Raw genomic sequence first — 16,925 nt, forward strand, 5'->3', positions numbered from 1 at the left:
GATGGGATGGACAATCATGGACTTCCATTATGTTTTTAATTGTTTTTTTGCTTAATTAGGTGACTTGTGGACAGATCGAACACCAAAGTATTGCATAGTTGTCTGAATGTTTCCTTACCAAACAAAACAAAAAAAATCTCTTATTTTATAACAATTAAGCATTAGTATTTTATAAAATTGTGAGTATATATATATGTAGCCTAAGATTCTTATTTTATGATCTGCTTGTTAAGGGGAAGGAAGTTTTTACCCCAAACCCCATGACAAGCTTTTGATTCAAAATTTTCAATCTCTTCTTCTTAAGGCTGATTATCAAATTAATGAATAATTTGATGTTTATCCTCAAATGTTTTATTATTGGAGTATAATATATTTGATTTCTTAAATATATATTTCCTTATCCATCATGTTTTCAAATTTAAAGTTTTACTAAATTAATGTTCCTGTACGGCTGTACGTGATTTAAGGAATGGCTTGATCTTCTTTCCAATCAGATTTGAGCTTTAAAGAAAATTGAGTTGGAGAACAATGAAATTTTTCGTGGCATGCATGCTCAGAGACCCTGATTTTCTATTAGTTGCAGTACCTCAAATAGTCAGGTACTTCTTACTGCTATACGGAATTACGTACTCCTCAACACAATATTGTTATAGTTCATGATTTATCCTTTGCTTAATTATTCTATTATTATCTAGTAGCCTAGCACCAGCAGCAACATGCCTTATCTTTTTTAGCTTTAGTCTTTTGTTTTGTGTGGGTATTTAATTTAATTTGGATTGGTCAATTACAGGAAGCATTGTTGAGAGAGATTTCATAAAAATAATATAGTCTTGTTTAGTGGTTTATAAGGAGTTGGGCCTCTCCACTTGTTTTAGTTTTGAGTTTAATACTCCAATTTCCTTCGTAATATCAGAGAAGGTTTACTTATGTGTTGGCCGCACATGCTCCACGAGTTGTTCACGTATTTGGCTATAGTGATGTCACACGTGCGAGAGCATGTGCTAATGTATAGTGTACTCATTGCTAATTAGTTTTGGGTTGGATCCACTCCCAAGCTCTCTAGCCTACTGCAAGGTCATGGATTATGTGTCCTCGAATCGCAACAATTAGGAAACTACATGGACAAAATTGACACAATTGAAACTACAAAAATCAAAATGAAACTTGTCTCAAGCTACATGGATCGAAAATGTAATTTGGCCCTCCTTTTTTTTTTTCTTTTCCCCGTACAAACTTGTGTTTATATTGACCATATTTCCAACAAATTCACAACTCTTGCAAGTTACTGCACTCTCAATTCACAACTCTTTTTTTTTTTTTTTTTTCCAATCACTACATTTTCACCTTGTGGAAATTTAGAAACCGCAAGGAGAACAAATATATATATATATATATATAGAGAGAGAGAGAGAGAGAGAGAGAGAGAGAGAGAGAGTGGGGAAAGATGGCTATGGCAGGAATGAGAAATTCAATGTGCAAGACAAAGGGAATTTATTTTGTGGACTGTTAGAAACAAAGGAAGAGAAAGAAAGGAGAGAAAAAAGGGAAGAGGAGAGAGAGAAAGGGAGAAAGAGAGAAATTAATTAAGTAAATTACTAAAAAGTCTATTTTAGAGCATTGTTTACCAAAAAAAAATCCACTTAAAAAGCTGGAATGATAAATAGGTCAACTTTGTACAAATAAAGTCCACATTTTGTACAATCAAGTCAACCTTATGTTTTTTTTCATGAATTTTTTTTTTTTGAAAACTAAATAAATTGTCACAGTAACAATGATCGTTACTGTCGAATAATAGCAATTAATAGACAATTTTTGTAATTTAAATAATTATTGTCTCATATTAACAATGATTACTAATACTAAATAATAACAATTAATAGAGTACTTTTTCAATTTAAATAATTATTGTCTCATAATAACAATTATTGTCACTACGAAACAATTGCAAATCAACTTCTTCTTCTTCCAATATAATATAAAAAACAAAAAGGGGTTTTTTTTTTTTTTTTGCGCATGCGGCAAGAGAATCTCTCCTTTTGCTATATATTTTTTTTTTTTTCATTTCTTTATTCTTCATCTTCCTTTTTCTCTTCTTTCTCTTTTCTTTCTTCTGTCTCTCACCTGGTTCTCAAAATTAGAAGACCCAAACAGGACGTGGGCATTGATGGCGGTGGGGAGCATCTCGGTGGTTGGTGGCAGCGAAAAGGGAGGAGTTGGAGCTTGGCTGCTGGGTGCGAAGGGCAGTTGGGCTCGGCAGGGGGAAGCTTGGCAGCGAGGCAGCTGCGACGCGGGTAGGTGGAGTGGCACGACGAAGGATCGACTTGGTACCAGTTTTTTGCAACCACACGGGCCGGGTTGTTCATGGGGTTCTAGATCTTGGTTTTTTTTATATATAAAAACCCAAATTAATTAGCTTTTAGTTAAATAAATTGAATTAGATATGGCGTGATAAAAATAATTTTGACCACATGATCATTTTTGGACGAAAATTTTGACATAAATAACTACAAAGTCTTTTAAATAAATTTATGGGTCAATTTGACAAAATAAAATTTAAGGACAAAAGTGAAATATCGCAAAACCCCACACTACACAAAAAAAAAAAAAAAACCCCAATATATAACATAGACCACCCCTGTCTGCAGCCTCCCTTCTCGTTGCTAGACTCCACCATCCTCATCACCGGAGTGGTGAGCGTTTCTCTCTCTCTCTCTCTCTCTCTCTCTCTCTCTCTCTCTCTCTCTCTCTTTCCCTTTCTTCGCACCTTCCCTGCTGGACTGAAAGGGAGGTGGGCGACCATATCAAAGGTTGACCACTTCTGATCTTGAGGCCGGCGACCTCTTTCTGTCTGGTAGAGGAGGTGTGAAGAGAGAGAAAGAGAAACAGAGAAAGGGAAAGAGAGAGGAGGGCGCCGGTGGTGTAGGGCTCGACCACCGACGACGAGGGCGGTGGCCGGGTGATAGAGGCTGGAAAGGGGTTGGCTGGGTTATGGGTTTGACTTTTTTTTTTTCCTCAAAAAATCTCTTTTTTTTTTTTAAATTTAAAAAAGCATGTTGTCCTTTATTGTCTTTTAATATTGGGTGATAGTGGTAATTTCACAAATTAGATGAATAAGGTGTGTAATGAGAAGAAAATAGATGTGCAAATAGCATCACTCTTTTATAACAATAGTTTTCTTTTGAACGATTATGAGCTTGAAGGCTCGGCAAATAAAAAAACACACTAACAACGGACCTCCCCGGGTTTAGTGCAACCCAAGCGATCAGTCTCCAATCTCCATGCTCATTACAGATGTGCATGCCAAACCTAAGCCTATACTTTCAGCTAATCAATATTACATGTTGATTGATATTTGTTCAGTTGGATAAAATAAAAAAGGTCCATCACTTCACATAAACTTGTGTGTGGTGCAGTGGTTCTAATGCATTCTTGTTTGACTCTCCCTTTTGCAGTAATTTTATTTTATTTTTATTTAGAGGTGTATTTTCAGTATAGAAACTTGCATTTTTTGTCTTTGAGAGTAAATTATTCAAAATATAATTAGTTTGAAAAAATAAATTACAGTTAATAAGTGTAATACATGTCAATTTTTAAGTGGATAGTGATGCTACACCACATTTAAGGGTGGTGAGCAAAATATACTCAATTAAGTTAGTCCAGCCAAATATGATGTATCAAACGGGCTATGAATTAATGACTTTAAAATAAAATACTTTGGCCCAATAAGGTTATAGTATAAGCTGACCTTTTCTTGGCCCAGACAAATGTTCTCTTGACCGTGGTACAAAATCACTGGTTTGCCCAATTTTATTCATTGCAGGAATCAAACTCGAAGTGGATGCAAAAGGGTTTTAGTTGGAGCCTTGGAGCCTTGGAGCCCTGCAGCTTAATTGTGTTTTCACCGCCCATAGTTTTAGTTGATTTTCATTTTATCATCCAGATGTTTATTTATCTTACTTTACCACTTACAACTATTTTCATATCCCACTTTATTTTTTTCTTCCATTCTGTCACCCAAGATGTCAAAACTGCTGATGTTGCAGGGACATTTTTGTCACCAATATTGACGAATTAGCTAACGAAATTAACGGAAAAATGTAAAGTGAGACACGGAGAATATTTGTAGGTGGTAAAATGGGACAAATAAATATATGGATGATAAAGTGAGAATCAATTGAAACTATAGGTGATAAAAACAAAATTAAGTCTACTATCAAACACAATGACAATGATGTATATTACTCAATGGTAATATTGAACTAGGCGTGTCAACATCTTAGGGTACGCCTTGTAGAACACAAGATATTTGATCAATGATGTCATATAAATGGAGCGATTTTGGAAGAAAGAAATTAAGAAAAACAAATGGGTGGGTGAGATAATAGTTAAGGGGGGTGGGAAGAATGTTTATTGAGTGGATGTTTGAGTTGATATATCAAAGGGTATTATACGAATAATGATGAGTGTGAAGATTGTTTTTATATTTTTTTAAAAATTTAATGGAGGGTGTAAAAATAAGGTGTGTGAGAAATTAGGAAAGGGGGTGAGAATATAACCACTCATAATAAATTATGGTTTTTTTATATTTTACCTACCTGAACTTTGGGCTCAATCTCACTTTACCACCTAAAGAATAAAGTATGGTGTTTTGGTTTTTTTCAAGTTCATATTGTTATAAGAAAATGACTTTTTACACTTTACTCGCTTTGACATAATAGAGAGCTGACTTGGAAAGATTAAAATACCTGTATTTTCAACAAAAGTTTAGACGAAATGAGCCTAAAGTAGTAGATTGCAACAAATTTTTAATTCAGATGTTTCTTTTAGGTTGTGAAGTGAGATCTAACTCAAATTTCAGGTGAGTAAAGTATAATAAAACCATAAATTATAGTTAATGATTATAACACATGTTAGTTTTTGAGTGGCATGTTAGTTTTTGAGTGGATGGTAGGGCTACACCACTTTTAAGGGTGGTGAGCAAAATGTACTCAATTAAGTTAGTATAGCCAAATATCATGTATCAAATGGGCCTATGAATTAATGACCTTAAAATAAAAGACTTCGGCCCAATAACGTTATAGTGTAAGCTGACCTTTTCTTGGCCCAAGCAAATGCTCTCTAGACCGTGTTTGCCCACTTCTATTCATTGCAGGAATCAAACTCGAATTGTATCAAAAGGGTTTTAGTTGGAGTCTTGGAGGGGTTTTAGTTATGGAAAATATTTGGGTCACTCCTTGGGGGTACCCCAAGGTCCACCCTCCTCCCGAAAATAACAATTTCGGTAATGCCGGCGCATGATCGGAACCGTTCACTTTTTAGATCACCTATTATAGATCATCTCTGCAAAAAATCAAATCAATCGGAAATCATTTGGTTATATAACTGTTGTCAATTAAGTAGAAAAAATTGATGGTTTTCAATTAAAGAGTGATTTTTTGGCCAAACCGTTAATTTTTTCTATTTAATCAACAACAGTTATATAATTAAACGATTTCCGATTGAGTTGATTTTTTGCAGAGATGATCTATAATATGTGATGTAAAAAGTGAACGGTTCCGATCATGCGCCGGCATTACCGAAATTGCTATTTTGGGGGAGGGGTGACCTTGGGGTACCCCCAAGGGGTGACCCAAGTAGTGTCCTTTAGTTATATGTTCTTTTCCTCCCAAATCCCAATAACAACATAGAATTGAGTTTTGTTTTTTGTAACCATGGCTGAAATCAATGACTCTAGAATGGCCGACTGTATCAGCGAATTGCCTGACGACGTTCTAGGTCGCATCCTCTCCTTTTCAACTGTGAAGGACGCATTTCAGGCGAAGCTACTGTCACGTAGATGGAGACATCTCCAGGTTCCTCTCTCCAATCTTTACTTCAACCAAAATACAATGTTTGGAACTGAACATAGTGTTTCGTACCTGAAAAAACATCTACAGCTTAAGTCTGAATTTGTTGAAAGGGTTGATGGGTTTTTGAAGTTATTTAGAGGTCCATATCTGAATTCTTGCATGGTCTGTTTCTGCCTGGACAATGAGTTTGCTTCTCATATTGATGATTGGGTCGCTTTCGCTGTTCGAATGAATGCTGAATCAATTAAGCTCAAATTTCACTCTGTTCTCGATTTTGATGGATACCAACTCTATAATTTCCCTTTTCATCTTCTACCCTTTGGCAAAGGGTCTCGCTTGAAGCATCTCAGATTAACAGCATGCCTTCTGAGGCCTCCTCCTGAGCCTCAGCTCGCAAACCGGCTCAGTTCCTTGAAGACCCTTGATTTGCGATATCTTCCTTTAGACCAAACTGGTCTAGACACTGTCCTCTCTGCTTGTTTGGACCTTGACTGGTTGATATTGAAGTACTGTCGATTGCCAGAGACTGCGCGGGTATGCGGTCGATTGAAAGGCTTGCGCGTTTACCATTGTGAACGCATGCGGACTATTGAGCTCAGGTCTGTTGACCTCCAAGCATTTGAGTATAGAGGTTTGTGGATAAATGTCTCCTTTTTGGGGGTTCCGCATCTCAAAAGAGTTCATTTTGGGTTTCTGAATCCATATGAGAGAGGGACAAATTATATCTTCAATGGTCTAGCAAAGGATCTTCCTGAGTTACAAATTCTATCGCTGCTTTGGTTTACTGTTAAGGTAAGTTAGAATATAATTATGTCATTGCTTATTCTGAATTTTTGAGAAAAAAAATTGGAGTATACTTTTGTGTAACATCTTGTAATACTTATTTTGTCTTTAGGCACGCCCGATACCTGCAAGCGTTACTACTTTCAGCTGTCTCAAACAATTGGACATGTTTGCGGCTATATACGTAGGCTTTGACCTCCTCTCATTTAATTACATTCTAAACGCTTGCCCCAGTCTGCAGAAGTTCCATCTGTCTGTGAGTCCTTTCAATCATTTCCAAATGCTGTATTTTTTAATGACATGGTTGGACTAATCTTTGTGACATTTATTTTGCTAATTCATAAGCGGTTCTTCGTTATCCATACACTACTATACACACACGGTTATATTTATGAAGCGGGCTTCTATAAATATTTTTCTTCTCTCAATTGATTTATCTTATAGGCACATGTATCCTAATGTGAGCATTGAACAGACCAAGTACTACAGAGGAGAGAAATAAATATTATATTATGGTTAATAATAATTTGAGGACTAAGGTTACCCAGCATTTCAAGGATTCAGTTGAAAGAGAAAAATTAAGATATTAGTTTTGCTCTCTTTTCTGCGAGAAAAGAAAATTTGATGAAAAATTATTAAGAAAATATGTTAAATAAAAGTTTTTGAGGTTTCCTTTTAGAAATTATTCTGAAACTTATCTTCGCTAAATGGGTGATATGTCACAGGGCGTGATCTTGGATTCCGTTGCACTTATACACGCACAGGCACACGTGCATGTATGCACACACACACACACACATATTGAGCAGGTTTCAGTGCCTTTTTAATTTTTATTGTTGATGTACTCTACATCTGTGTTGATTCTGGAGAAGCATATGTGTGCAGGTGCAGATATGCAATTTCAGTTGTCGGGGGCATATGCTTATTGTTAGATCACTTTAGTTTCAGAGTTATAGATGTTTTTGTGTGCAGGTGAAGATATGCAATTTCACAATAATTGTGCGCATAAACTGTGTGATTTAATAAGTTATATGAAATATAGATGTTTCTATGAATTCATAAGAGTCTTAGGGGGCTTTCCTTGGATTTCAGGTCTGTAGTTATATTATTAGACACTTTCGTATTTTGATGGGACAATCCTAGTGAAAAAAAAAACAAAGAAAAGGTATTAGCAAGAGTTATTAAGATTATGTTCAGTTGTACTTAAAGATATAGAGACTTTGATGAAGGGGTGGATATGAATTATGAAAGACTTTGGGCCCATTACTCTTGTTGGTAGTGTTTATAAATTGTTGTCTAAGGTCTTGGCACAGAAGTTGGAAAGTGTCTTGTTTTATCAACTTTCCATTTGTTATTTGCATATGATACCTTTTTTTAGCTTTTGTGATGCAGAGTGGTAACAAACTAACAATCCAAAATGTTCTTTGGTGTGTTTTGAGAATGTTATATGATTGAAGACTAATTTGGATAAGAGTGAGATAGTGCTGTAGGTGTGGTGAGTAATGAAGTAATGCTTAGTGAATGGGAGTGTGAGGTGAATTTCTTTGTTAGTTTTTCGTCTTCTTCAAAGTGGTGCCAGTGTAAAATGTTTTGGGTGAAAGATTTGAGAAAACGCTGGCACGATGGAAGAGGAAGTAGTTAATTTAAAGTTAGGAATGTAACATTGATTAAAAGTGTTTTATCTAGTGTCCCAACTGCATGTCTCTCTATATTGTTTGGAAGTCGTTAGCAAAGAGGTTGGAGATGTTGAATTTCCTATGATCTGGATTATGTGATGCTTATAAGTGCCATTTTGTAAATTGAAGTGCTATTTATGTTATTAATATTTTTACAAGCAGGATAGTGATTAGGGAATCAGAAAGCTTGATGCTTTTTAATCAAACTAGTGGTTATGGTGGTTTGAAGTTCAACACAATAGTATCTGGTAGTGATGGTAAATATTGGTTTTCAGGTGGTGGGTGGACTATCCAAGGTGTAATTAGGGGATCGTATGTTTCAGTTAATGGAAGCAGGGGTTTAGGGATGGAGACTAGCTTGTCAAAGTTACTAGTTTTCAAGGTTAGTGTTGGTACGGGAGTCAGATGTTGGAAGAGAGGATGTCCATCATATGAGCCATGGGTGTGTGTGTGTGTGTGTTTGCTATCTCGAGTTCTATTCTGTTCTTTTAATAGGCGATATATTATTGTCTTAGTCTTGGAGTCCAATTTCTGTAAGGAACTTCCATGTATGATTGCGAGTAACATATATAGCCAGTGGGGTTTCTTTTAAGTGTTGCATAAGGTTTAAGGTTAGAGAGGGAGGGGCAGGAGAGGATGTCATGCAGTGGAGTTAGGCTGTTAGGGTTGAGTTTGTAATGCATTTGAGTGAAGGACTTTTTATGGGTAATTTCATTTTTTTTTTTTTCCCATGGAGGGAAATTTCAATTGTGATATGAGGGTTAGAGGAAATATAATTGTTAATCATTCTTAATATGTTCAAGGCAGGGGAAGGAAAACCATAATGTATTGGTTTGCTAATTTATTCATTTGTTGTGCTTTAAGGTATGTCTTGTCATGTCATGTGTGAGCCAATGGTGTGCGTGGCAAATAGGCATCAATAATATTGAATTCAATTAATTTAGTATTCTATGTTTATCGTGGAAAACTTGTGCGGGGTTGTTTCTACCACAGGACAGTATGAGTGCTAGGTCTTAACAGATAGCAGCGCGTATCCAAGATAAATTAAATTCTTAATTATAACCCGTGCAAGTTTTTCTCCTGTTGATTTAGCCTTCAATTTTATCCTTCAATCTAACTATCATTTCCCTTTTTCTGTGGCAGTTAAGTTATGGGGGTCGCCTAGGAAGACAAGAGAAGGTAGAGTGCTATTCGAATTCGAATAAACTACATATTTTGCAATTGGATGAAATTGAAATCAGTGGGTTTAAGGGTAGTTTGGAGGAGATGGAGCTTGCCATTTACTTGCTTAATAATGTTGTTGCACTTAAGCGTATGGTCCTCTTCAACTCATGGAAGAAAACGGTTGATAATAGTTGGATCGAAGTGTGGAACTCGTGGACTGAATTGGATAGGAAGCAAATCTATGATTCGCTTTTTAAAGAAATTATCAATCCAGGGGTAGAATTAATTGTCATTTGAAGTCATACTTTTTTTTTTTTTGGAAGTTAGGTAAAGTACAAATATAATATTTATGTTTTTCAGTGTAGGATGTATTTACAATTAAAGGTTTCAATCCAAATATAGGGTCATTAGTTATGGTTAATTTTAATTTCGTGTTTCTATTTATTAGGAATTTTGGTGCCCAATTCAATTGAAATTGATAGAAGCTTCTAATTTCTGTCCGGTGAAATGGGAAAATTCGAACCTAAATTCTCTAACATTGTGGAAAGAGATACTAGTAGTTTGGTAAAATATGTAGATCCCTTTGGAGGAATCCAATGAACCTTTCTAGGAGATCTCTACTTCCTACAAAGATGTGGCGGATGCGTGGAAATACAGTTTTATATTTGGCCAAATTTTATCTTTGGTCTTTTTAGTTTGGGCTAAGTTTTATTTTTATTTATATAGTTTTAATTGTTCTAATTTTAGTCATGTACTTTACAAATCATAGCAATCCAATGATATATTTGCATTTTCGTTTAGTAAATCATTAAATGTGTTTCGATTTTAGTCATGAACTTTACAAACCATTATAATTTTGGTCATATATTTTATAAATCATTAGCAATTCAAGGATAGAAAAAACAAAAATACTAAAATCAGAACAATTGAAATTACATAAATGAAAGGAAAATTTGACCCAAACTATAAGGACCAAAAATAAATTTTAGCCTTTATGTTCTCCTGCCCGGGCCTTAGGGGTATCACCGTAGAAATTAAGAGAATGTCATGCATACTTTGTGGAACTGTCATTTCGGCAGAAATGTGTGGAGAGGATTTATAGATGTGGGTTGATGGATAAGCAGGAAGGCTGTTTTATGGACTTAATTGTTGTGCACAAGTAATGAAAGGCACATGTTTAACACCAAAAATCCAAGATTTAACCTCTACAACTAAATTTTATTTCATTAAGAAATAATCTTGTTGTGCACAAGTAATGAAAGTAGGGCTATAAATCGGCTCGATACAGCTCGAGTTCGTATCGAGTTCGGCTAAAAAAAAAATAAGCCAAGCTGAATCTCGCTCGTTTAAGAAACAAGCCAAGATTGAGCTTTAGTATATTCGGCTCGAAAAGCTTGTGAACAGCTCGTATTTTCTAGTTATATGTTCAATACCTGATTTTTCATAGCTTATATGAGGACTTGCTATTTTTATTTTCTACTTTGTTTTTATAATGTTTGATTATATGACTTCTACTACCTTACATCTCTTTTTTAATGAGAATTTTTGCAAATGTTATAAGTTATCAATGTTTACATGAAATTATTTAGTACAGTTGTATTTCATAGAAACCATATTCATCTATATAGTGTTTTAAAGAAGTCTTTGGTGCATATCTAATTTAATTAAAAATTTATATTAACTGTAAGTTAAATTAACATATTATAATGATTTCAAAAAGAAAATATTCGATAGAAATTAATATTTTTTTAAAATAGTAACTAATAAAATACTTCGATAAAATTATGTGAATAAGCTTGATACAGCTCAAGTTCGTATCGGGTTCGATTTTTTTTTAAGCTCGTTCGAGCTCGGCTCGTATAAGAAACAAGCCAAGCCAAGCTCAAGCTCAAGCTCGAAAAATTTAAAACAAGCTGAGCCAAGGGCACGGGGGTATTCGGCTTGGCTCGGCTCGTTTACACCCCTAAATGAAAGGCACATGTTTAACACTAAAAATCCAAGATTTAACCTCTGCAACTAAATTTTATTTCATTAAGAAATAATCTAAGTCAAACAGAAAGACATTAAATCCTAACAAACTAGTCTGCAGAAGGGTAGAAATACAAAATAAAATAGCTCACATAGCCTAACATAACTTTTAACTCATAAAGGAAATAACAAATAAACAAATAAAATCAACAACTACAACAATATAAAAACAAACAAAACAATTAAACACATTGGACCAATCATCTCATAAGGATCCTTTATTATTCCCTTTTAGTGTAAGAACAATCTTATGTCTCACCAAAAAAAGAACAATCTTATGCAACAGCAGTTGTTGCAAAACAAGCAAGGAACATCCACTAGTTAGAGGTAAGTATCTACATATTGAAGGCAGAGTCCAGAATACAAATGTACGAAAAGAAACAAAAGCATATTAGAATCACATCAACACTAGACCGCTGCCAATTAGTTCTTCAAATACTCGTGCTCCAGAGCTTCTTCTGCAGAAATTCTTTTACTTGGATCCAAGCAAAGAAGTTTCTGAAAAATTAAATGCTTTAGTTTGTAATCTGCATGAGTGTATCTATACATGTATTTTTGTATGAATGAATGAATATGAACATGCATGACCAATACACACACAAGTATGTATAGATACATAAGATTCATATTAAATTTTGGAGCAACTCACAGAGAGCAGATCCTTTCCGCATGCGTCGAGCCTCGGGGCCAAAGTTCCTAAATCCTGCAAGGACATGGCAGTGAAATTTAAGTTTAATATATATATACATGCAAGATTTAAATACAAAGAAGTTACCGACATAAGTTACCTTAGGATTGTACTCAGCTAACCCATGTGGAAAATTCTCTAATGAAGTTACCCCAGGCCAATTGTCTTCATTAGGTGTACCCATAGTACTTCATAAGATACAAGGAAATTGAGGGCATTAGTGTCATTTAAGAAGAGAACTTGAGTAAAACCTTGCCATTCCAAACTTGAAAATTAAGCAATAATTAAGAAATTGAGGGCATTAGTGTCACCTGAAAATTTTATGCAGCACGTCAATCTCAGATTGGCCTTTAAACAGAGTTTTTAAGGTCACCATTTCAGCAAAGATACAACCAATGGACCACATGTCAATAGCTGTAGAATAGCGTCCAGAACCTAGCAGTATTTCTGGTGCTCTGTAATCAACTGTCACAACCTGGAAAAAACCACAAATAATAATCTCTTTCTGAGGAACAAACTTTTATTGAGGAAAAGTAAAATCAGGTTCAGAGGACAATATGTCCACTTAATAAAAAATCTAGCTCCTAGAAATGAACCACAATCAATAAATAACCATACAAATTACATGCATTCTAAGTGGTAGGGAATTGCAGCTACAATGTAAAGAGTGTTGTCTAATATAATAGATTCCTGCAACTTAAATGTAAGAGTGTCAGACATGATCACAAAATCCTAATTCTTAACATTTGGTAAAGACTTGAACTCTAATCCAGAAATTTTGTAATAAATTTAAAATTAAGCTGTTACTTGTATCCCTGGCCAAAAAAAAAAGCGGTTAGTTGGATTACATTGGTTCATTATTTCACCATATGCTCTTGTATATTCTTTTTTATTTTAAAATGCAAAAATAATTAAGTACTCTAGCTTAACATGTTTTATAAAAAAGAAATACCATTCAGTTTAAATTTACAGCCATTACAGACTGCAACTTAAATCATGTTGAAGGAAACCATCTCCGTACTACAAAAAGATAAAGAGAATGTTGTTACCATAGGAGTGAGACTTGTCTCAACAGTAAGGAATCCCCTAGCAGACCCAAAATCAGCAATCTTCAGGTTATCACCAGTAATCAACAAATTCTCAGGCTTCAAATCACGGTACAGAATTCCATGCGAATGACAATAAGAGATCCCACAAAGAATCTGCTTCAGAAAACCCTTTAAAAAGAAAAAAAGTGAAAAAAGAATAAATTGTTCATATGAGATCAGATGATAATAGTCGCAAAGCAGCAAACTTATCACATCTTTAACCATTTGGAAGGCAGATAAATAATTACATAGAAGAAGACTAAGAAATGCAAAAGGTTGAATCAAGAAGCTAACCAAAGATTGGACCCAAGCACAATGAACAAAACAATAAAGTATACAGTGTCATAATAGCCAGCGCAGTTTATTACTTATGCATGTGCTTGTTCACATTACCATGCTAGAAAGTCCAGTGCTGTTAAAAATTCCTTACCAGATACCACAAGCATGCTAATAACTTCACTCCACTGAGAAGGAAGGACACATTGCTTCCTAATATTGCAACTCATTTCTAGAGAGTTGTTAACAAAACAACCACTCACAAGTGCTTAAAATTTTAGGTCAATTCTACAGCTACATATACCTAAACTGTAACAATTATCTATCACAACATATTGTGAATGACTAACTGTGAAGAACATACCTTTATCATCGTCAGATCTTCTTTATACTGCTTTTCATACACCGCGAAGTGCTCCCTCATATTCCAAGACATGGGCTCTAAAACCAAATTTAGAAAACCCTGATGGACGAATACACGCTCCAACCTACCAGAAAAGAAGCCATTAGAGGATGAGTCCAAAATATCAAGAGTAAATAAAAACAATCAAATACTACGTACTTCTTATAAGATCAAAAGTTCACAACACATGGATAGGACACAACACGAATTCATAATAATAATACCTAATAAACAAAAAGTTCTTACCATTTCATCTTAAAATATGTTATTGTAAAATCTCAAAAATCATAAACTAGCAATTGATACGCTTCCCCTAATTAACCGAGGTGGACTAAATTAAACACACACCAAAACAAAAAAAAAGAGACAATATGCTGGTGCTGGTGCTAAGCTGACGGATAATAATAGATTAATAAGCAAAGGATAAGATCACGGACCAAAACAATATTAATTGAGGAGGTTTTTCCATATGGCAGTAAGAAATACCTGACTATGTTCTCGTGCTGCAACTCATAGAGAATCAGGGATTCTCTGAGCATGTCACGAGTAATTTCATTGTCCTCCAATCGAATTTGCTTCAAAGCAACAGTCTGATTAGTAAGAAGATCAGTGGCCACATCAACAGTGGCATAGGCTCCATCTCCAAGCCATCCGTCAATCGTGTACTGCAACATATACTTAGTAAACTTTAAATTTGAAAACATGCTTTCAAACTCTGCAACTGAGGAAAAGTATAAAAGGGACAAATCAAAAAAAATTCTAAGGGAAACATTTACCCGATCCATGATGAGATACAAATTTGGAAAGTCAAGGGGAATCTGATGGTAAAGGAAACATTTACAAAATCAAATTATACTCTAATAACAGAAAACTAATGAAAGCAACTTAAGGATAAACATTAATTAATGCTTAATTATCAGAATCAGAGCCGTGAGAAGAAGAAATTGAAAATTTTAAATCAAAGCTTATGTCATGATCACATTGAATGAGCTGAGAAATAATAAGATTAAGATTCAATTACAAACAAGAAAAGGCAAAATAATTTGTTCTTTCATATAAAGTACTCATACTTCTACTTGTAAACTGTAATTAGGACTTCCAGTTGATTGCAAGGTTGAATTTGAATTGACAAAACTAGAAGAAACGTAAATCTTTTTTAATATATATTGGAGAAACTGAAAACGATTTTGAAATCTTAAACTTAGTTAAAATGACTTTGTAACTCAAAATTAATTCACTCAATCCACAAAATTCAACATCCATGCATGCATGCATACTTTTCCTTTCTAACATTTTTATTGCGTTGCTATAATTTCTTTCGTTTCCTCAAGTTTCCAGGTATCCAAACAGTGATTTAATCGATCTACATTGCACATGACAAGAACCAGAAATCGGAGAAATAAAAAACGAGTTTGAATCTAAAAATGAGTTAAATTACTTTGTAACTCAAAATTAATTATTCAATCCGCGAATTACTTTTTTTTCCTCAAGTTTCTCGGTATCCAAACACACGGTGAGCAATTCTAAATGCATATAACAGAGATCGATCTACATTACACATGCAACACCGAGCAAAGAGTTAGGGTTTTGTTTCTCGATTACCTCAAGCTTTTTCTTGGCTTCACGTCTCGCTCTTCTTCTTCAATCTTGGAGTTGGAGGCAAATGAGGGAATTGAAAAAAGAGAGAGGTGTGTGGCGGTTTTATACCGAAAGGTTTTGGAGGGAAAAGCCCTGTTACTGTTACTCTTACAGTTACTGACTTACCCATTCTGTTATATGCTGCTAACTGTCTCGCTCGCCTCTCCTCTCTCTTCTCTCTTCGCTCTTCGCTCTTCGCTCTTCGCTCTGTGGCTTCCGAAATGGGGTTCCTGCTTCGGACTCGACTTTGGCCTTTGGGGAAAATACTTTATATAAAAAAAAAAAAAAAAAAAATTGTTTTTCAATTTTCTCCAATCGTCACGTGATAAGTCATAGGCCCATAAATTTTTAAAATTTTATTTTATAATCTTTACAGTTACTCACTATACCCACCTATATTCCAGAACTACCCCTCGCCCACTTCTCTATCCACCTTCGGTTCAGTTGTGGATTTGGTCATCAATAACCCTAGGGCTGGGAATGGGTCGGGTCGAGCCTATATCGGCCAAACAACCGACCCACCCGAACAACCGAGTTTGGTCATTTTCAACAACCACCAACCGACCCGACTATTGTGAGTCGGTTGCGAGTCGGGCAACCGATATAAGGCGCATCGATAATGGTTTCACCCGACTTTTGTCCCCCTACCAAAATGCACTGTGATTAAGCTATCCAGCCCAAATTCAGCAAATTGAAATTCCAATCAAACCTAGTAAAAAACGCAATGTCGATCCCTGCAAATCCAACAAAACCCAATCGAAATTCCAATCAAATCCAGCAAATCGAAATTCCAATCAAAACCCAGTAAAAAAAGCAGTGTCGATCCCTGCAAATCCATCAAAACCCAATCGAAACTCCAATCAAATCCAGAAAATTGAAATTCCAATCAAAACCCAATAAAAAACGCAGTATAGTCAATCTCTGCCACAGACGACGAAGACTAGAGGAAAAGGGAGGAGGAGAAGACGAAATGGTGGAGCTCGGAGGCGATCTCGGCGCGGGCTGGGAAGCTCTGGCGAATGGCGACGTGGAGGTGAGCTCGGGATGGGAAAAGCATTGCAGAAAGTGTGCGAAGATGAAGACGAAGATGGCCAGGATGATCAGAGACCAAGAATCGCAGCGACACACGAGCCGGAGAAGGAGACCGGAACAAGGGAGATGAGAGAGAACAGAGAGACGAAGGGGATAGGAGATGAGATGAGATGAGACAGAGAGTGAGAGTCTGATAGTGATAGGGTCGCCGTCGTCGGTGTTGTGGTCGCCGTCGCCGGTGATGAGATTGATGAGTGAAGATGAGAAAGTGAGACTGAAAGATGAGAGAGTCGAGAGAAT

The 16,925-nt window shown here is 35.5% G+C and overlaps 2 protein-coding genes across 3 annotated transcripts; one reads left to right on the forward strand and one right to left on the reverse strand.

Annotated features, from left to right (window-relative positions):
• Window positions 1–5,942: 5,942 nt before the first annotated feature.
• Window positions 5,943–10,107, forward strand: LOC147293270 (putative FBD-associated F-box protein At1g61330). The gene is made up of 3 exons (XM_086234267.1): window positions 5,943–6,641; window positions 6,745–6,888; window positions 9,452–10,107. Exons 1-3 carry the CDS (start codon window positions 6,009–6,011, stop codon window positions 9,767–9,769), a joined length of 1,095 nt encoding a protein of 364 aa, XP_086090393.1. The 5' UTR covers window positions 5,943–6,008; the 3' UTR covers window positions 9,770–10,107.
• A 1,644-nt stretch (window positions 10,108–11,751) lies between these two features.
• Window positions 11,752–15,753, reverse strand: LOC147293271 (cell division control protein 2 homolog B-like). Of its 2 annotated transcripts, XM_086231678.1 has the most exons (8): window positions 15,558–15,753; window positions 14,732–14,773; window positions 14,442–14,620; window positions 13,917–14,040; window positions 12,500–12,663; window positions 12,289–12,376; window positions 12,150–12,203; window positions 11,752–11,998 (listed from the first exon to the last, which is right to left on the reverse strand). In XM_086231678.1, exons 2-8 carry the CDS (start codon window positions 14,738–14,740, stop codon window positions 11,924–11,926), a joined length of 693 nt encoding a protein of 230 aa, XP_086087804.1. In that variant the 5' UTR covers window positions 14,741–14,773; window positions 15,558–15,753; the 3' UTR covers window positions 11,752–11,923. The 2 variants fall into 2 exon arrangements, with proteins under 2 accessions (XP_086087804.1, XP_086087805.1); XM_086231679.1 differs by lacking the exon at window positions 14,732–14,773.
• Window positions 15,754–16,925: the final 1,172 nt, after the last annotated feature.

This window comes from Dryas octopetala, chromosome 2, assembly GCF_963921425.1.
Source record: "Dryas octopetala chromosome 2, drDryOcto1.1, whole genome shotgun sequence".
Classification (NCBI taxonomy): Eukaryota; Viridiplantae; Streptophyta; class Magnoliopsida; order Rosales; family Rosaceae; genus Dryas; species Dryas octopetala.